The sequence below is a fragment of the Canis lupus genome, chromosome 2 (assembly GCF_011100685.1).
Source record: "Canis lupus familiaris isolate Mischka breed German Shepherd chromosome 2, alternate assembly UU_Cfam_GSD_1.0, whole genome shotgun sequence".
Lineage (NCBI taxonomy): Eukaryota > Metazoa > Chordata > Mammalia > Carnivora > Canidae > Canis > Canis lupus.
The window spans coordinates 46,509,697-46,531,985 of NC_049223.1; the positions used below are offsets into that span (position 1 = coordinate 46,509,697).

Sequence of the window (22,289 nt, forward strand, 5' to 3'; positions counted from 1 at the left end):
GACAAGGGAAAGAATTTGGTCACAAAGACATTTAACTGTGCCCTAGTTCATCACAACATTATATGTGTGCTAAATAAAAATAGAATAGATTAAAAACCAAATAAAATCTTTGTAGAATGCAGTGATTTGCTGCACTTCCATGCCATTAATCTTGATGGCAGCAAATAGTTCTACCACATGTAAAAGCATATGAATTTCACAAAATACTTTGGAACTTGAGCACGAGATCTTCCACTACAGAAAATAATTTTAAAAGTTTGATAATGATTGTGGAGTTTAATTTTCCATCATTAAAAATTAGAACTAATTTAAAAATTAGAATAATAGCAGCTATTACCTTTACATTTATATTATAATAGCAGCTATTTATTACTTATTATAATAAAACTAATTTTATGATGAAAATAGTTAACATTTATTAAGCATTTTATTATGTACTGAACAGTGTTCTAAACATCAAATATTGTCTCATTTAATCCTGACAACAGCTCTGCAAGGTAGACAACTATCATTATTCTCATTTACAGAAAAAGAAAGTGAGGCTTACAGAGAGGAGGGCACTTGCCCACATCACACAGCTACTTAGTGGAAGGGTACAAAGTGAGCCCACACAGCTAGGGGCATGCATACCTAAATACCATGCTGTATTACCTACTTTGTCCATGTGTCAATTATTTCCTAAGGATAAATCCCTGTAAGAAGAAATGCTGGCTCAAAGAATATGCACAAATATTTAACATGCACATAGTTGAATAAAATATCACTCTGCATTCTTTAACTGGGGACAAGGATTAGATAGTAAAAAGAATAGAGAATTTCTCAACATAGTGAAATCTGAAACTAGCTCTTTAATATCAAAGAGTGCGCACAAAACCATTTCCTTGAGAGTTCAAAATGAAAGCCAGGAGAAAACCACTCCTCGTTTCTCTCTCATGAAGTACAAATACAATGTAGTGTATCCCTGAAGAAACTTCCAAGCCACTTTAAAATGCTAATTCCACCACAAAAGGAATAAAAAACTGAATGTAACTTTAAAAAATATGATCATAGGTAAAAAGCGTTTTTAAATCTAAGTATAAAGGACAAATCATGTGTACTCTAAGCATCTTTTGTAATTAACTACTATTACTAGTAATATTTGAGCAATATTACACTTTCCGAGAGGTCTTCTCATTCATTAAATCCTTCATAATCATCTTACTATATAATTAGGTATAGATGACATTTAGAATGGGGGTTTTTCAAAAATGTTTTACTACAACTGAAATTAAAAAACATATGTTATATATACAAATATAAGTAAAACAAAAAAAAAGTGTATAAAAATACCTACTCTTACTATAGACAACGGACTGTGGTATTTGTACACTATTCTTTTTCTTTGTTTAATGCTGTCCTACTACATAGAATTCATATCCAACACCCAGTTTCTGAAACATTGGCTTACAGACTACTCAGTTTGAACCAAGGCTCTTACATAACAAATATCCCGGAATATACAGCCAGAATCAGACAGATATTCTGGTCTGATTACAAATCAGAATGTAATCTGATTACAGATTCTGTAATATCAGAATATCTGTCTGAGCACAGGAGACAGATCCAGGATGAAAGTAAAGAGTAAAAGCACCTAGGTGATCCATGAAGTGGTATGAATATGATCAAAGGGAAGATGTATGGCAAAAAGGCTGAGGTTTGATGTGCCTGTAATACTTCAGTCCTTCTTGGCTTCTAGTCCTAAGGATGTTATTTTTCAGTCTGTTCAAATGTCAAAGCAGGATTCACTTCTAGATCTGCTTTTGAATCTTGGAGTGCTACATAATGCTTTCCTCAGTTTGAACATATGTAGGAATACTTAGATTCTCAAAAATAGTTTAATCTGACTTCTGTTTCCTAACTTCTTTCTCATTGCTGACCATTACCTAATCTTTTTTTTTTTTCTTTCAATAAAAGCTTTCTGACAAAAGCACATTACCAAACTCTGGAAAAATGACTGCAAGAGAACTAAGCTTTAAATTACACATGACAGTATACAGTTGAACTCAGATACATCTTCAAAAGTACCTTTGGATTCTTCAAGATCATAAACTATTACTGATTATAAAGAGCTTCTCGAGGTTTTTTTAGATTCGTGGGGGTGGGGGGGGTGGGATGGTGTATTAGGTTTTAAAACCTTTGAAGGACATTAGCAATCTCTCTTCACTTTATAACCAAAAAGTTTCAATGCGGTAACTATTTTATTCTTTGGATTAATTTCATTTTGCTTAACAAAGCTAAAAGAATGACTTTTCATCTTTCATCATTTCAGTTATCTCAGACATCACCATAAAAATACCAAGTCTTCCTTTTAGAGAAAAATGACAAGGACATTCTGTAGCCACAGAGAGAACTTGTTTCTTGCATTTCAGAATGATCTACTAATGGTTATCCCAATTATAGATTATGAAGATCTATCACAGTAGTTTCATATAAAAAAAACCTTGCTATCATTTGAGAGAAGACATAGCCAGATAGCAAAATTATTACTCTATCTTGATTTATACACTGTTCTATTTTTAAATATTTTTTGAAACAACAGGTTTTAGTAGAAAAATTAGTGTAATTCATTGCTTTAAGTTTCATGTTTTCATATCTAGAAGCATGACAGATATTACTGCCATTTATCAATGAAAAAAACCAGTACCTAGAAAGGCAGACTGACTCACCGAAGTGGAAAGACTGAGGTCAACAAACTAAGTTACCGGAGTTGGGTGATATTTCCATTGGTGAAATAAGAATAAAATAATGAAAACACAATGGACAATTCACAAAATAACTTACATAATTCACCCGTGAAACTTTTTTCCATCAGGGAAACAGTTCATTATTTAGCTGGGTTGATGGAGGATAACTGAATAAACAATTGAATACTCAAAGAAACCTGACTGTCCTTATGATAAAAACAAACACAATTAAAATAATGTTCTATATTATAGGTTATTAGGTGACACCTCAGCCTGAGGACCACACGACAGGTTAAGAGTTGTCAGTGCTTTGTGGGTCCCCTACCTTTGTCACTGTCCTTCCCATTCTCCAATGGTTACATTAGATTTCCACTCTCAAATCATCACAAACACAATTTTTATTTTTGCAAAGTAGAACTGATGTTTCTACTAACATATGCAATGTCATCAATAAGCTATCCCTTGTGGGAGCTTCAAAAAAGAAGTGAAATATGAAGACTTTTGAGAGGGTCCAGATTTCCCTGAAAGGCCAGTGAGACCATGTCTTTTCAGCCAGACAATGAGAGACTCAAAAAGGTTCACTGTAGTTTTTGAACAACCAAAGGAATAAAAAAAAAAAAATCCATTTCATTTTCACAGAGAAGAGATATAAAAAGGAAAAAGTTTATATTAATGCAAAAGAATTCCGACTACAGAGCAGTTGGCAAGGACTCCTTGTCCAAAGAAAGACATAGCAAGAGGGATTATTTCTCCAGAGGCTTTGAAGGAAAGGCAAACAAGTTGCCTTTGTGAATTGTTTAAAAGTAGGCACAGATTCACCCACGTGTAAGATGATGCCCTTTCCTACGGGAAGAGTCTCAAACCACTGCAGCATTTTTATGACTTCTTTTGCTTTTATGCTGAGAAAGTCCTTCACCCACCCAACATCAGATAAGTATCAACTGTATTTTAGATTTGCATTTTTTACATTTAATTCTCTCAGTTGGAATTTATCTTGATGAATGGTATGAGATAAGTCTTGATTTTTTTCCAAAAAGTTTTTTCAGTTATCCTAGCGATTACTGGTATGTTTATAAATAGCTTGGGTATTTTGTTATAGCCAAGGAATATCTAGGCATTTCCCTAATTCCACTTTATTCCTATCATTCTTGATATAATGGTAATCATTTTATTTGGAGGTGATTTAATATCCTTACCTTGGCTCATCTACATCTTCAGAAGCTCCAGACATAACCCCTGGGTTCTGAGAGCAGAGAGCACCACCAGCAAGAACTTTGTACTAACATGGGCAAGAGCCCTCTGTCTGGTTAAGCACACCCACTAGGCAGTCTCTGAAAAAAAGAATTGTTTTCCCTTAAGAATTACCATGGGAGAAGGACCCTGTGATAACTCAAAAACGTAAGAGCAAGAGGGTAGTAAGGCAATGATGGTACACAGTTCCAGAAGATCTCTGAGAAGTCTTAGACAAAAGAACCAAAGAATGGAAAGTCTACCCTTCTAATTGTTTCTAGGTTAAAAAACAGAAGAAGATCTCAACTGTTTGGTTAGGTAATCCAATGTGCAATCAACCTAGTGAATTTCAGTGGCATTTTCTAAACTTTGCATTTAAGAGGCAAGGAGCAGCAAAGAGCTACTCAGGTTTCTGGCCACCTAGCAAATAAACCTGCAGGAGCAGGCAAAAGGAATAAATGAGCAAAGGGAGTCACGTGAACTTGGCTTGGGAGTCCCAGAAGCAGTGGGAAACACTGGAGAGTTTGTAAATTGGAGTTCATGTCCCTGGAACACTTGCTCCTTCTAGTGGTGGCACTAGCTACACAAATGCAGCAGTTTGCACTCATGGAAATTCAAGCCCAGAACTGCTAGATACTCAAATTTTTCTCTTCACAGATTCACAAATTCTTAGTGAATTTCCTGTTTCTTCAAGTTTGGCAATTAATTAAATTTTCTTTCTAAAAATAGCTTTCTAAAAGAGGTTAAACCAGATATATCTCTTAGTCAGATTTACCCCATAGATCACCAGTGTGGAAACTCAAATTATAATATGATAAAACCCACAAGTCACCCAACTATCCAAACACCATCCCCTGCCCTTTTGGGCTTCATACGTGTCCCTCTTTTTTCTCAACATGACAAATTATGGCAAGCTACACAGCTCAATGGGTTCTAGGGTACATGTGGAGTGTGAGTGAAAGATGCTAGATTATCTCATTCACCCCATTTAAGAATCAGACAAATTATGATCTTAAAAAGAAACTGCCATTTTGGAAATGAAAATTAATTAATATACATAATCATGTTGTTAGGTCAGACTGCTGACCCAAATTAAATCATTTTTTCTGGGGATCCCTGGGTGGGTCAGCGGTTTAGCGCCTGCCTTTGGCCCAGGGTGTGATCCTGGAGTCCCGGGATCAAGTCCCACGTTGGGCTCCCAGCATGGAGCCTGCTTCTCCCTCTGCCTGTGTGTCTGCCTCTCTCTCTCTCTCTGTCTTTCTGTGTGTCTATTATAAATAAATAAAATCTTTTAAAAAATCATTTTTTCTATTGTAAGTAAAGAACAAGTCTTACATCTCCAAAAATATCTTTTTCTTTTTTTTCCATAGGAACGCTTAGATATTTTGCTTCAAGTAACAATGACTAAAGGCTCTCAAGGTCACAGGTTTTGCATCAAGCTAGCTTATTTCATTCTTAGAAGCAAAGGAATAAACCTCAAAAAATTCATTACTTAAACTGCAAATCATTTCCACTGAAAATGAAAATGCTATAGAATGTTTAGTTTCTATACAAAGTACACTGATTATCTACTTTATTACTTACCTATCTAATGTCACCCTACTGCAATCCAAGTAAGTCAAAAGGTTTGAAGAATTGAGTCAACTCCGTTGAGATTCAACTTATGTATCTGGTTTGTACATATCTATACATATTACCTTTTCCCACAGCCATTAACAGGATTGCTTTACTAGATGATCTTCATTAATCATATAATGATCAAATTATGATAATCTTGAAGACTTTCTATTTCTTCTTTTACTACATAGGATCTAAAATATACGGTTTCCGATACAGAGTGTCTCAAACATGTTCACTTGAAAAGGACTGGAACAGGGAAGGTTAATAAATTTTGACTATCCGTACACATTAGTCTCTTCTTGCAAATATCTAACTGCCATAAATTCTCCATTTTGTCCATCCTTCTCCATCCTAAACCCTGTACAAGCAATATTTTAGAGGTTGGCTGATTTTGACATCAATTTGGAAATAATCAGCTTTAATTCCCTAGCTGAGATCAAAACAAACAACTGTGGTAGAAGAGACCAGTGATGCCATAAACATAGCTGATTCAAATTGGAATTTGTTTTCTAAAAAAAAAAAAAAAAAGTTCCAAGTATTGTGTTTCCAACCCAGATCACTTTTACAACAGAATGTTATGAAAATGGAAAATGAGAAGAAAACCTAAGAAGTAATTTTTAATCCAGTCTTTAGAATTCTTATTTTACCAGTGGTACAATGGCAGTAAATAGCTAAAGTGAGAATGGGCTCAATGAGTCCATATGCATATTAAACAGCAGAAAGTATCCATCATTAGGTGTGATATTCAAAAGGAGAGAAGCCCTCAATCCTCTTCGGTTGAACACAAAATACCAAGACCAACCCAGTGGTCTCAAACCCCACTAGCAGGCCTAATCCTTTCATCTGTTCCCAATATTAATCTCTTTAAAAACACACTCATTCTTATGCACATGATTTACAGTTGTTATATTTTGTTTCTTATTATCAAAAAGTCTACAGAATATTAAAATTTAAAGTACTATCAGGTAAGTTACTCAAATATTGCTGATACTTTATTTTATGAGAATGTCACTATGGTGGCACCCATACTTTCCAAGAAGAAAGTAAGATGGAAAGAGAAGAAAGGAAAAGAGAAGAGATGGGAAAGATAGCTAAACCCCACAATACTCAGCAATAAGAGTATGTGAGTTCCCACAAATTCACATAACAGAGCATGATAGCCACACAATGATTTGGTCATTAAAGCAAACTTGTGACAATAAAACAATAATATTTATTGAACAATCACAATAGCCACAGCAAAATCTGATATCCAAGAAGAAAGGAACAATATCAAAAAGACCTAGAGCAATAATGTAGATTGTTTTTCCTTTCAGCCCTGCTTTTTTGACACTGTAAATTCTGAAGTACATAGATCTATGTGAAGAATAGGAACAAGTTTCAGAGAATGATAAAGTTACCATATTTATTTTCATGTCACAAATAACAAATAGTACTACAAAAACCTATTCATTCTATGAAAAGAAATTAGATTTCTAAGTGAAAATACATCTCCCATACTTGACTGTTCATAAAGGCAAATCCAGAGTAGTAGATTTACTCTGAACACTAAATGTCAAATTTACATTCTTCTCTACCACAGAAGTTGTACTTTTTTGTACAAAAATGACACATAGTATATTACTCTTTCTTAAGAAGTAAAAACTATTGGCCCTCATTTTGAGTTTCTTAACAGAGCTTAACCATTTTCTTTTCCTCCTTCATAGAAGAGGACTGCACCTGGCCAAGAACTTCAGTTTTTACTTCAAAAATGCTATGGAGGGGCATCTGGGTAATTCAGTCGGTTAAACATCTGCCTTCAGCTCTGGTCATGATCCTGGGGTCTTGGGATCAAGAGGTCTCTGCACCAGAGACCCTGCTTCTCCCCTCGGCCCCTCTCCCTGCTCATGCTCTTTCTCTTGCATTCTCTGTCTCTCTCTCTCTTTCAAATAAATAAATAAAATCTTAAAAACAAAAACAAAAATGCTATGGAAGTCAAGACAGTAGAAAGTGAAATGGAAAAAAGTCAGTAATACAGACACATGCTCGGGCACCTGGGGGTTCAGTGGTTGAGTGTCTCCCTTCAGCTCAGGTCATGATCCCAGTCCTGGGATCAAGTCCTACATCAGGCTTCCCACAGGGAGCCTGTTTCTCCCTCTACCTATGTCTCTGCCTCTCTGTGTGTCTCTCATGAATAAATAAATATAATCTTAAAAAATAAATAAAAATAAAATAAGTAAAACACAGGCACATGTTCATTATATTCCAACTTACCTAATACACTGACAAAGGCATCAAAAAGATGAAATGTAAGCAGAGGCTCTTTCAGGTGACCATAGTAATCTGCTATGGTTTTAAAGACATCTTTTTCAAATCCTAAATACATAGGCTGCTTCAAATCTGAACAATTAGGCCCTGTTAAAAAGAGAGAGAAAAAGAAACATTAATGGGACAATCATTTCTAAGGATTAGTCTCTGTGCATATGTGTATAGTGTGTATAGATATCAAGAATAGATAAGTTTTCATGGGGAAAATTGAGGTTATATAAGTTGACATTATACATTTGCTTACACAAATATTCTTTATGTATAAATCAAAATCTACTATAAAACAATGAGGAAAATCACTGGCTTACTTGCATTTTAAAAGAAACCCACTCTTTCTTTAACATCCTTCTGAAAGGCATTTTTATTAAATGTAGACGATGATTATTTTTCTTTGAAATATTCAATGTTTTCCTAGTTTTGACACAGTTGACCAGGATGATAATTAGCTCACCTATGTAATAGACAAGTTATAAAGCAATTTTCAAAGCTTTTCATTATTTTATCATTGCTATATTATTAAATCCTAGAGTCAGAGCTGAGTTAATCAATTTCTACCTTCAATTAAACTATTTCAGACTAATAAGAACTTATACTCTTTTTCTTAAAGATAGTCTAAAATGGAGATTTTACATTGTGTCCTGTAATTCATTCTGATTATAAAACGCTCTATTTGATCCCCAACCAACCTTTAAAAGACAGTGTATCAAGCACAGCATATTTCAAAGTTGGGGTAGCTATAAGAAGCCTGGAACAATGTAGTCCCAGCCATACCCTAAGCAGAAGAAAGGCAAAGATCCACTTGCATCTGGGGCCAAAGAGGAACAAGAAGAAATGCTTAGCTCTCTATAGATACGGCAGCAAATGCCCCCAGGAATCCACACACACACACACCCCACTGATTTACACTGCCAAGTGGAGAGATAAACCAGACCTGCCTGTGCCTTGAGGGAAATGGCAAGTAGCCTCATGAGGAACAGTTTGGCCAGTCCTCTCAATTTCCACACAGCATGGGAGAAAGAAGAAAGGCAAGTGCACTGGCCAGTTCTGGGCCAGCAGAACACAAGACTAAACAACTAAGACACAAAGAGATCTCCACCCTCAGGGCAACAAATGGTAAGACCAGCAAAAGCTGAAAGAAAGCCTTTCTCCAGAATCACTGCAACAAAAGAGAAAAGATAAAACTAAAAAAAAAAAAAAACAAAAACAAAAAACAGTGAAACATTCTGGGCCTTCACATTTCTAGGCCAATGGGACAATGTGAAATTGGCTTTTTGTTGGCCTCCTTAAAACCCTCTTAACTTTTAATAATCTGTATACTTCTAAAATAACTTAATTTGTTTGACTAAAATAATTAAAATTATGGAAGATCTATATAGGTGGTACCATGTTAACCTAGCAGCCAATACAGTCATTCATTCTTGCTTGCTTCCTTCTCTGAAATACCCCAAGCTTAGTCAATTGAAATAATTACCTTGATATATCTCAGCAAGCAATCCACATTGCCTTGAATTACTGCCCCCTCCAAGATAAGTATGTGGTTGATTGTAAGCAGTTATATCCCTTTATGAACATTTCATCTTTCCCGTTAAAAATTTACACAAACAAAACAAAACAAGTTTCTGTAAAAACACAAGTGCACAGTGGGCCCCATGAGAAGAGGTCTTATTTCTAAGACTTTTTTGTTTCTTAGTCATCATGAACTTCAGAATATCTCTTATACATATTATTCCTGACAGATCTTGGAAAAACATTGCCTGCATCCATTTTTTTTTTTTTTTATTGAATCCTTGTAATGTATATGCTCAAAGAAGAAAAACACAGTTAACATATTTTTGTATTTACTATCAGGCCATCATTCTGTGGCCAACCATGAAGCTGGCCAACAGGAAAGAACCCAGGCCTATGTACACATGGTCTTCCAATGGTCCTGCCAGAAAGAGGTGAGCAGCAAATTTACAGAAAAGGAGGCAAGAGGCCTTCAAAATACCCTATAAATGAGCCCACCTATCCTTCCTGTTGTTCCCTATTAGATGACTATAATGGGAATCTAGACTCAAGAAGGATAAGGAAAAGTTCAAAGTAAATTTGGGAGGCCAACAAGAATTTGGAAAACTTATTATTATCACAAAACTATTCAAAGGACATCCTTGCCTTTGGTCACCTTTTTCCCTTGACACATAAACAAGCATTTTTATGAACATGCCAAACATCTGTAAAGCACTCACACTTGATCCATATAAGACATGTCCCTGTTCCCAAGAACTTCTACCTAATATAATACCATCTCATATACATGGAGAACATCACAAAGTTGCTCTTTACATCTTGCTCCTTCATTGTTACAAAATTCCAGTCATTCTAATATTCCTCCAGCAGTTTTTTGTGGCATTATGTTTACAACTCACTTGAGGGAAAAATTATACTCTTCACTACATTTTAATCACCATGGAAAAATCTGTCTCACAACCACACCTTAGTACATATTACAGAACATATTGTAGCCCCTAGATTTGTTTTACTGGCTTCCTCTATTCTTTACCAGTTGATCAACTTCCAAATCCTTGGTTTGCCAGGAATTCAGAAATGGGTAATTTAACTTTGCATTTGTACCTTCTATCTCATCATTGCCAACTCTGGCCAAAGATGTAATTTAAATTTTATTTACTTCAAATGGTTGAGCAAGAAGAAAAAAGCACTCTCCCAAGCTAAAACTACTCTCTCTACATCTCAGAGGTTCCAAAATATTAGTCAGAAACCAATGAAAATTTAATAATTAAACACAGAAAACTTTGGGCTTCACACAAGCTAATAATTGATATTCATATTCAGAATGATAGTATGTAATCATTGTCCATATACTGACTGAGATTACCTACAGTAAACTACATAGTTATCTTAATTTCATTCAATCAGACAAAACAGAATCAGACATTTCAATCAGACAAAACTAACACCAGCTCAATAAATCATTCAGAGTCTACTTATTCAAAATTTTATTATATCTATATCTATACATGTGAGCCCTATCCAAAAGGTATCTTTCTGAGGCCATCTTTGAGGATGAAAGGTCCCACAGACCAAGCATCATCATTATTAGTCAGCCAAAATAACTAAAATTCCTCTCACTAAAATCACTTGTTTGGGTTAAGCCATTAACCATCCCCTCTCTGGGTTTAGCCCTCTAAAAAATCCCCAGAAAAATGGCAGTGTTCGTGAGATACTATAACAACACATTCTTTATGGCATCTATGATAGGCAAAGAAGTGATATCTATGCCTACGCAATGGACTGCCTACGCCTATGCAAATCCTCAGAAGGACCACCACAATCCAGGCCCCATCACCCTATATCCAATTACTGAAAGATGCCTTCATGTTTCTCTGCACACACGTTCTCCTGCTTCCAAATCATCCTGCTTATCAGTCAGACTAGTCTTCTAAAACATTGCTTCCCCACTTAAACTGGTGCTCTATAAAAGGCCAATAGTAGATAGGATCTGCTGAGCAAACTGAGATTTAAATACACAGCATACTCAGGAATATATGTTTTACAAGCTTTATACATAATACAAGCCTTATAAATAAAAATGTATAAATTGTTAACAGGCAGCTATCTGCAAAATATTATATTCAATATAACTGATTTTTCTTGACTGTGATGAAACAGAAGTAATTTGGACTTTATCTGTAGTGGGATTATATCCACCAGAAAAGAGAAGCACAAAATTCCTTTAAAAATATTCCATAACTCAGCCCTTTCACTAAGTCGCAAATTCATCACTAAAAGCACACTAGTCCCAAAATAATTAATTGCCAGTCTCACAGGTGTCAAATCAATGTTCAGGCCATTGAACAAAAATATTTTCTAATTCAGGGCACTAATTTCTGTTAATTTTATAAAACTGGAGGATAATTAGTACTTACAATTTGCCAAACACTTCATAGCTGACAGTACCCAATGAGGAAGTTCTTCTGCATAGAAATGAAAATAAAAAGATATTTTATCCAGCTGCGTATAACTAAAGGAATTATATGCATACATAGTATCATAAGAGTGTATAACCTGTCCAAATAATAAGAAACATATCTGCCAATCACACATCTCAAATCACTTATTAATATAGCAGAATGTTTAACAATTGGAAAGTTTTCTATCAGCCACAGTGTCACATGTGCTCGTACAAATACCTGCCCACAAATTGCTCTAAGGACAAGATGCACTTCTTAAAGCTTTGGTGAAAAGGAGAAATTTGATAGTTCATCCCAAAGAAACAAACTAATCAGTTATCCTAAGAATTAAAGAAGGAAAAGAAAAAATAGAAAAAGCAAAAATATTAGTTATCAACTATATTTGTGAATTCAGTTCACCAAACACTTAAAAAAGGGAGGGGGGTAAATTCTGTATGTCCATTGTCCAATATAACTCTCCTTTTGCATGTTTCAATTTTCAAAATGTTTTAGGGGAAGGAAGTTCCACTGACATACTAATATAGGCTATTAGTTCTTAGATGGCCTTAAAATAATAATTGTTAACATTGCTACAAAAAGCCCAGCTGAGCCTTTCTTCCTTGGTTTCTCCCCTCCTGGTTCTGACACAGATATATAATGAGATGGACCAGCACTCATGCTTCCACTTCTCCATCTTCTTCACTTTGTGAAAAACTGCAAAGACACTGGTTGAACTATGTCAGATCTAATGAACCTGAGCCTTGTGGAAGCGTCCTTCTTTCTGAAGAACTTGATAAGACAAAAGGCGACTGATTATCTAAATGGTAAGTAAAAGTATTAATGTTTGCTATGCTCAAAGAATGTGGAAGGATTTTAGATGTATTTCAAAGGCAATAACCCCATTCTATGTAATTTAATTTTATATGTTGATATTAACCTACAACTCACAAAGTCATGAATTTGTTTCCTGATGTCCTCCATTCCAGATACAGACACTACATAAAAGACCAGGTGTTGGGATCCCTGGGTGGCACAGCGGTTTGGCGCCTGCCTTTGGCCCAGGGTGCGATCCTGGAGACCCAGGACCGAATCCCGTGTCGGGCTCCCGGTGCATGGAGCATGGAGCCTGCTTCTCCCTCTGCCTATGTCTCTGCCTCTCTCTCTCTCTCTCTCTGTGTGACTATCATAAATAAATAAAAATTAAAAAAAAAAAAAGACCAGGTGTTTCAAGTTTCAAAGACACATTCTGCTCCTGTCAGGAATCAGAGCCTAGAAAAACCTCCTCCCCTCTCACAGCTGCTCAGGCTCCTTCTGGTAGAGTTCTATCTTGCAGCCCAGGAGCCTCCAGACCTAAATTTAATAATAACTTATAAAAAATCCAAAAGTACTATAGCATATTCCCACATCCAATGGTCATTCTAGCTCCAGCTCTCCCCAGGATCAAGGGTTGGAAGTATTTACAAAAGAACCATTCAAAAACCATCCAATTCTGGCCCATCCCCAATCCAAAAGAAGAAAACTTTAAAACTCATTCAGGGATTCTGGACCACTACAAGTAGGTACCATATCACTATTTTTCCAAATTTAAAAAAAAAAAAAAAAAACCAGGATAGGCAGCTGCTAAATGTCTTTTTTTCCTGATTTGTAAACTGGGAGAAAAGGTATAAAAAAAATTAAAGCATCTTCAGCATTTAAAGGGCTACCTTTTTTTATCAACAAGAATAAAAAAGGACCTAAACCAAGACTCTCCCAGAAAATCTACCACAGAGACACTGTAACGAAAAGGTGAGAACCAAAAATCAGTCAGACCCACTTGAAACCTAAAATCAATCTCTAAGGCCCAGTCAGTGGCAAACTAACTCAAGTATTAGGTTAGGTCTTTTTTTTTTTAATGATAAAGAACTACTTAATGCCCTATATAGCTAACACTGAACTAGCCTCTGGATGGACTGTGCTGAGGCTTTGAGTCCTGGATATTCACCTTTCCTTGTCACTTCCTTAATCCACATAATTATTTAAAAGATACGAGGAAGTGACACACCGCTATGAATACTGAGGGGATACATTTATTGAGGATTTAGGGAAGGATCAAAAAAAAAGCTGATGGGACTGTGCAGCCAACATAGTGGGTCAAAATAGGACCACTAGAATGGTTTTTAGGTACTTACTTGACTTGTCATCAAGGATGACAACTCCCTGCTTGCTCACACTGTACACATTATGGATGATGAACTTGGAGTTGACCAGTTTAATGTCTAAGACTTCTTCCAAAGAATCCAGGCCAAGGACTTTCTGTAAGCTGGAAAGATACATGAAAATTAAGTACTTAAAAAAAAAAATCAACATTACCCAAAAACCTGGCATGTAAAAGATCAATCTTTAAAATGTGTTGTTTTCATGCATTTCATCCAATCTTTGGCCAAAAGGCTAGAAATTGAATATGATGAAACAAATTTAAAAGATCCTTTGGCTATTAACAGATTGCCTCACTAATTTAATAACATAATGCCAAGAAATATATTTCATAAGTAAAGAGATTATAAAAAACGAAAGCCAGCTTATCCAATGATGAGAAACTGCTACTAGTATGTCTGTGAAGGGAAAAAAACCTTCTATATAACATCGTTTACTTTAATTATCTATTGTATGCCAAATATCTAGGAGATCAAACTTACCACTGTGTTTCATTAAACATAAAGCTTCAGTGTTATAGGAAGTTTAAGAACTTTGAAGTTTCTATTCTTAGCTATTCTATAAATGACGGTAGAAAATTTCCAGAATTTAGTTAAATTATGTTTGCCCAGCAGCACAGCTGCAAATAATACAAAGATTTTAATACATAATTTCAGAAAATCAAATATGCAGAGAGTAGTAGAGGATCAAAATTGAAAAAGAAAAGAGAACACTGAAAGTTCTCATTAATATCAACTGCACATACTACGATAATGTCATAGACTTCCATATCTCTTCGACATTGGCCTCTGTCAGCTGTCTGCGGTAGACAAGACGGCAAGCTGGCACCTCTCCGATAGCAATACTGTGACGCTTATACCACATCTCAGAGTTCTATTTGGGGGGAGGATAGAAAGAAAGAAGAAATATTTCAATAGACAAGACTATGATTTTACCAGAAATTTCTTTGGCTTGGTTATTTGTAGCTTGATTTAAAATAATAACTAGAAATATAAACTAACTTTCTTTGCATAGACTACCAAGAAGTAAGGTATAACTCTGAAGGATCAGGTCACATTTTAAGTGAGTATTTATAAATTACAAAAGAACTATGGCAATTAGCATGACATTGACTATTTCTTTCCTGTGGGAATTCCAACTCATCAATGAAGTAGCCATGAAATAAAATTCAGAATTAAGTCAAAGGATATCCACCAATATTCATACGCTGTCCAAACTGAGTGATTGTTTGAAACAAACTTAAAGTCTGTTACTTTCAAGAAGTCTCTATTTTTGATAAGCAAAGATCAAATAAGTACAATGTTGAAGAGCAGACCCAGATGTTAGGCAACTGCAGAGGGCAGGAAAAACAAGAGCTCCACAGGACAACTGGAGATAGTAAGGAGAAAAACTACAGCTCAGAAAGGTTAAATAATATGCTCAAAGTCACACAGCTTCACCAGTTCAAAATTCTCAGTATCTCCTTTCTCATATTTAGGCTACTAGACATTTGATTCTTAAAACTTCCTTTTTGTAATCACAGAAACTTTGAAGTTTTATAGGAAAAACACTTAAATTATTTACAAAGATTTTCTGTAATATTTTTACAAAAGTATCGTGATAGAAAAATCTTATAAATTTGGAAAAACAGCCAGAAAGTTGTTTTGTGATTCTGTTCTTGCAGAATTACTCAATTACAAAAGAAAGTCAAAGCCCATGTGGATTTGTGAATTTTGTTTAAAGTATCTAAATTAGGTGTTCATTTTTGAAGACAGGCATATAAATGATTGCATTTGCCTAGCAAAACTGCTTCCAAAAGCTATTTTAAAGAAATAGCATGGGGCCACCTGAGTGGCTCAGTCAGTTCAGCATCCAATTCTTGGTTTGGGCTCAGTTCATAATGCCAGAGTTGTGAGATCAAGCTCTGCATTGGAATCTGTGTTGGGCGCAGGATCTGCTTGAGATTCTTCTCTCCCTCTCCTTCTACACCTCCTGCCCTATGCTCACACACTCTCTCTCTCAATAAATAAATAATTTTTTTTAAAGAAAGAAACACCATGGATATATTCAACTATTTATCTGTAAACATATTGCTCATTACAACTGTTTACTAAAAAACTGGAAACACAGTATATATCTGACAGTAAAATACTGGATAAATAAAATATATTACTTTTATATTAGACATGATGCAGATATTAAAAAATGATGTCAAATGTCTAATAACATAAAAAAAGCTAAGCACATTGTAAAGAACATGAGCTATGAAAAGCTCAACATGGTCTCATTTTTGTGTTAAAAATTTGTGTGGTAAAAAGGATACACCACATAAATGTTAATATCAATTCTCTCTGGATGATATCATGAGTAATTTATTTTCCTTTGTTTCTGCCTAAAAACAATTCTATTAAATAAATGTGTAACATCAATAGTAATTAACAGTTACTGAACACCTGTGTGCCAGCCACGACTCTAAGCACTCTATAGGTCTGACCTCACTTGATTCTAACAAGCCTACCCCAGAGGGTACTATTACCATCTCAGTTTCACCATTAAGAAAAATTTTATTAATTTATTGAGAGAGAGTGTGTAAGCATAGGGCAGGAGGGGTGGAAGGAGAGGAAGAGAAGAATCTCAAGCAGACCCTGTGCCCAACACAGATTCCAATGCAGAGCTTGATCTCACAACTCTGAGATTATGAACTGAGCCCAAACCAAAAAAAAAAAAAAAAAAAAAAAAAAACAGAAACAAGCCCAAATAACTGGTAAATGTAGGAATCAAGATCCAAACCCAGTAGTCCAATATCTTACTTTCCACACTGTACTGCCCCTCAACAAGCACAAGTTTTATTTTATTATCATATATTTTTTATTTGTATAAATGGTGAAGCAAGAGAAAAGACAGAATAAAACAAAAACAAAAACCAACAAGCAAAGAGGAAGCAAAGATAGAAACCGGGAAAGTAGAACAGAAAAAAATGAATGATGAGCTCTAGTTCTTTAAGAAAAATTGTTTCTTTTTTTTAATATTTTATTTATTTATTTGAGAAAGAAAGACAGCGAGAGAGAGAGAGAGAGAGAATGAATGAGCTGGGAGAGGGGCAGAGTAGAAGCAGACTCCCTGCTGAGCAGGGAGCCCAATGCAGGACTCGATCCTGGGACTCCAGGATCATGATCTGAGCTGAAAGCAGACACCCAACTGACTGAAAAAAGGAAATCAGGGGCACCTGTGGGTGGCTCAGCAGTTGAGCGTCTATCTTTGGCTCAGGTCGTGACCTTAGAGTCCTGGGATGGAGTCGCCTATCGGGCTCCCTGCAGGGAGCCTGCTTCTCCCTCTGCCTGTGTCTCTGCTTCTCTCTCTCTCTCTCACGAATAAATAAGTAAAAATCTTAAAAAAAAAAAATGTCTGTTGAATAACCACTCTATCAATGGGAACATGCTAGATGTTGAAATGAAAATGTTCAAAAAAAAATGTATCTGATCTCATGCAACTTACATTTTAACTTTCTCTAGACAGGAACTATCAGCTAGGCCTTGATTAAGTACTCCTCATTAGGAATGAATTAAAAGTTCTCAAATACCCAAAGTATTTCCACTTTGTTTTCTAATTATCTATTTTTGTACTGTATGCTTCACTAGACTATGAGCCTTTTTAGAGTTAAAACTGTATCACATATTACTGTATCCATGGAGCCTAACAAAATACATGGTACGCAGCAGACACCCAATAAATATTTGTTGAATGACTAAATTAATGATTTCCAAATATTATCTTGCCTTTAAGTTCCAGGATCATTATCTCCATCTGCCTATGAGACACCTCCATTTAATACAAGCCATGTTTATCATCAAACATACTTAAAACCAAATTCATCACTGTCCTGACAAACCTGTAAGCCTTTATGGAGTCTCTATTTCTGTCCTGGTGTCATTCTTTTTCCTGAATTATCTTTGAAAAAACTGGGACGCCTGGGTGGCAAGCAGTTGAGTGTCTGCCTTCGGCTCAGGGCATGATCCTGGGGTCCCAGGATCGAGTCCCACATCAGGCTCCCTGCAGGGAGCCTGCTTCTCCCTCTGCCTGTGTCTCTGCCTCTGTGTGTGTGTGTGTGTGTGTGTGTGTGTGTGTGTGTGTCTCTCATGAAAAAATAAATAAAATCTTAAAAAAAAAAAAAAAAAAAGCCTAAGCTTCTTAACTATTATTCTCTTCAAAGAGAGAATACAATCTCTTCAGGAAAAAAAAAAAAAAAAAAAGGTTTTTCTTTGAATTAAATTGCCTAAAATGTTTACATCACATCTTTGCAAATAAGTATGAATTGGACATCTATTAGACTATATTACCTTAAAAAAATTTTGTGAGTACAATTCTGAAAAAGTGCCATATAAAAGTTCTTCTCTGTTTTATTTTTTAACATTGTCTCAATCATAGTAGCCTTCTACTGAGAATACTTTTAAGAAAAAGTATGCAAAAAAATTATAGTCTATTCTACAATAAGCTTATTAGGTTTTTTCCAAAACTAGCAGAATCTACCGTTGTTCATCTATTAGGGATCATTCCACAATACTTCACACCCTAACCTTCTTACTTTCAACTGCTAATACTTAGAACAAAATTCAAGAGTACACAAAGAGAGAAAAGGGTAACTTCTAGAACACAGGAGAAAAGGAGATTATATAAGGGAGTTGCCACAGAAACCTGCTTGGTCTGAACCTATGAAAATAGCTATGTATTTGGTCAAAATGTCAACAGGCAAGAGAGAAAGAGGCCAACAGCTAATCTTTCTCTGTTACTGTTCTCTCAGCTATTGACACATAAGCTAGTGTTTTAAAGTACTTTTAGACCACTGTTCATAAAAAGAAGTAGACTAAGGCTGGTGGTTCACAGATCACTTCCTACTTCTGGCTGCTGTAGCCTCACCCCCAGCCACCGTCACTACCACCACCCTCCCACTCCACATCCACCTCCCTGCCCATCTTTTAGTAACACACTTACCACCACAACTGGTCTTACTGGGATGTTCTCCTGTGAAGTGCTCTGTGGGGGGTCATTCCATTCGGGAAATTTAATAACATCCTTTTGGTATGCAGGCTTCTTTGGATATGGTTTCAGGGGTGAAGAAGGAGGAAATCTAAAAACCAAGAAGGAAATCTTTATTACTGCTGTCAATGGGAGACATAGGGGTATTTTAACAATAGTTCTCATTTCTTGTATCCTTGAGAATTTATGTAATAATTCCAAACCTCAGATAATAAATGAGGTCATACTCAATCAAATTATCACATATGGCTTACTGTACCCAACATGGGATTTTTTTTCAATGTTCATTCATTACGCCTATCATAAACATTTATGAAGAAAAACAGGAATCGAACATGTGACACATTATGAAATAAATAAAATTTGTTCTCTTATCAAATGATTTTCATGATTAAAGATGTTCTTCATGGGCTGCTAAAGTAATATCCATTTCTTTCACCCAGCTTGAAATCCTTACCACCTCGCAACTCTCTCCAGAATTTATAGATGGTACATATATAAATAGAACTTATGGACAGATGAATTCTCCGTGATACTTGCTGAGAAAGAATATATTGGCACAAGGCTCTTACAGCCTAATATTCATTTTTATAATTAATTCAGGTATAGATTAATCCTCTTTCCTTTGTATATGGAACACTTCACTTAGAGGAGGGGAAAGCTACCCAATTCCTTCTTTGCCTTTTTATACGCTTCTCTGTCCCTATCCCTCCAAGACACTGGCAGCATCACTCCTTGGACTAACACAGAGAAGCCGAAGTACAATCTAACTCTCTTTAAGCTAGTCTAGACCGTATCTGATAAAGAGTAACAGAAAAGTAGTTAAATACAAATTTTCTTCAGAGGAGATTTTTCTGTTTGTTAGAAAGAGAGATTGCATTGCCTTGAAAGAGTAACACAAGAACTCTTTTTTTTTTTTTTTAAGATTTTATTTATTCATGAGAGACACAGAGAGAGAGGCAGAGATACAGACAGAGGGAGAAGCAGGCTCCATGCAGGGAGCCCAGTGTGGGACTCGATCCCAGGACTCCAGGATCACACCCTGAGCCGAATGCAGACACTCCATCACTGAGCCACCCACGTGTCCCAAAAACTCTCCTTCTTAATGTTGACATGGAAGTCAGGAGGTAGTTTACTTTTTATTTATTTAAGCCAAAACAAAGGTTTAAAATCTTATCCATGATACCCACAGGAAAAATAATTCAAATAAACAATAAAGATCTTATTCTTAAGGAAAATGCATAGAGATATAAAGAATTTTTAAATGTCTATAGTTTACCAAAAAAAAAAAAAGTCTGTATTGAGGTAAATCAGAAGAATCACAAATAATAAGCACTATAGAGGAATATTTCAAGAATAGTCACAAGAGACTTGAAAAAGGATGGCTAATGAAATTAAGTTGAGATTCATCTTCTCTGAAAAGAATATCCAATAACTACACTTTATTTGAAAAGTCAGTGAGAAAAAAAATGAAATTAAATTGAGTTAAAGATAAATAAACTGAAAGACAGCTTAAATTTTTTAATCAAGTTATCTCCAAGGCAGGTATTTCCAAACAATTCCAAAATACAAATTAAATAAATCTCCAAAGCCAGTGAAAGTTACTCTGACTCTTAAGTAAAGGCTGACTTGCAGAAGTCCGATCCTATTGCTAAGCCAACAATCACAAAAAAGTCCTACTGCCCTACTGCCAACCAAAGTATATAGCACGTGTGCACACTCAGGCACACACACACACTCTCACATTTACACACACATATAATGTTACAAACATGTCCAGGGAGTTCACAGGTCACCCATCTTTCAGTTCCTTAAAAATTAAACACCATCCCTACCCCTCACCCCACCACTAATACCCACTGCTTACCGTCCCAACTCCTTCAACTTAAGTGTGAAAATATGACCTGAGTTCCAGCCCTAATTCTCTCACCAACAGTCTGTGTTGTCTTCTGGCAAGTAACAGTGTGTCTCAGTTAAAGTTTATTCATTTGTCCAATAAGGATGACCCCATAAATGTTCTCCTGGGTTCAAAATGTGTTTCCTGTATTCCCACACCCAGAAACAATTAATACCTTCCAAAAACCAAAGTGGTAGTTCTCATGTGGAGAACTGTGATAGGAGAGCTACCAGGGAGCCACATTCTTCCTTCACCCTGGGAAGATGAGATCTCTGCCATAATATCTGCAGCTGTCACAGGAGGTGTGGGATCTTTAGGGCAATCTGACCAAAGATGAAAATGCAGAAGAGCTCCCCCTCATGGACTTCTTTTACTGCGTGCACTGAGAGTTTTCCCTGTAATTTTAACACTCCAATTATGTCATCTTAGGCTTTAAAGCCTGTCAGAGATGACCTAATCCAAATGTCACATTTTTCACTTGGGGAAATGAAGCCCCAAAAGAGGAAAGCAAACTTACTGAAAGCCTCACAACGAACAGGCCGAGAGAACAAACCATCTTGCATCAAAGATTTGCAAGCCCTATTTATTTAATAGGGACATTACAAAACTTTATTGAAAGAAACTAATGATGTAAATTGATAGATATATTAAAAAAGAAGATTCAATACCCATATTCAATAGTAAAATGTCAATGTCAATACTCCTCATGAAGATAGATACTTAAGAAGAAATTCTGATCAAAATAAAAAGTTTCCTATGTTATGCTGAGTGAAATAAGTCAATCAGAGAAGGACAAACATTATATGGTCTCATTCCTTTGGGGTATATAAATAATAGTGAAAGGGAATAAAGGGGAAAGGAGAAAAAATAAGTGGGAAATATCAGAAAGGGAGACAGAACATGGAAGACTCCTAACTCTGGGAAAAGAGCTAGGGGTGGTGGAAGGGGAGGAGGGCGGGGGGTGGGGGTGACAGGGTGGTGGGCACTGAGGTGGGCACTTGACAGGATGAGCACTGGGTGTTATTCTGTATGTTGGCAAATTGAACACCGATAAAAAATAAATTTATTATTAAAAAAAGTTTCCTATGAAACATGATAAACTGACTGTAAAATGTATATGGAAATGCAAGAGGCCAACAACAATCAAGACATTCTTGGGCAGTCCCAGTGGCCCAGCGGTTTAGCGCCGCCTTCAGCCCAGAGTGTGATCCAGGAGACCCGGGATCAAGTCCCACGTCGGGCTCCCTGCATGGAGCCTGCTTCTCCTTCTGCCTGTGTCTCTGCCTCTCTCTCTCTCTCTCTCTCTGTCTCTGTCTGTCATGAATGAATAAATCTAAAAAAATTTTTAAAAAGACATTC

At 36.0% G+C, this 22,289-nt stretch overlaps 1 protein-coding gene across 1 annotated transcript in view; it reads right to left on the reverse strand.

Moving 5' to 3' along the window:
• Positions 1-22,289, reverse strand: part of DEPDC1B (DEP domain containing 1B) — an 82,125-nt gene that overhangs the window by 27,741 nt on the left and 32,095 nt on the right. Inside the window, exons 3-7 of the mRNA XM_038530677.1 lie at positions 18,989-19,124; positions 14,766-14,893; positions 13,996-14,126; positions 11,804-11,851; positions 7,827-7,967 (exon numbers count right to left, since the gene is read on the reverse strand). Of these exons, the coding sequence (XP_038386605.1) occupies positions 7,827-7,967; positions 11,804-11,851; positions 13,996-14,126; positions 14,766-14,893; positions 18,989-19,124 (584 nt within the window). The remainder of the gene's footprint in view (positions 1-7,826; positions 7,968-11,803; positions 11,852-13,995; positions 14,127-14,765; positions 14,894-18,988; positions 19,125-22,289) is intronic.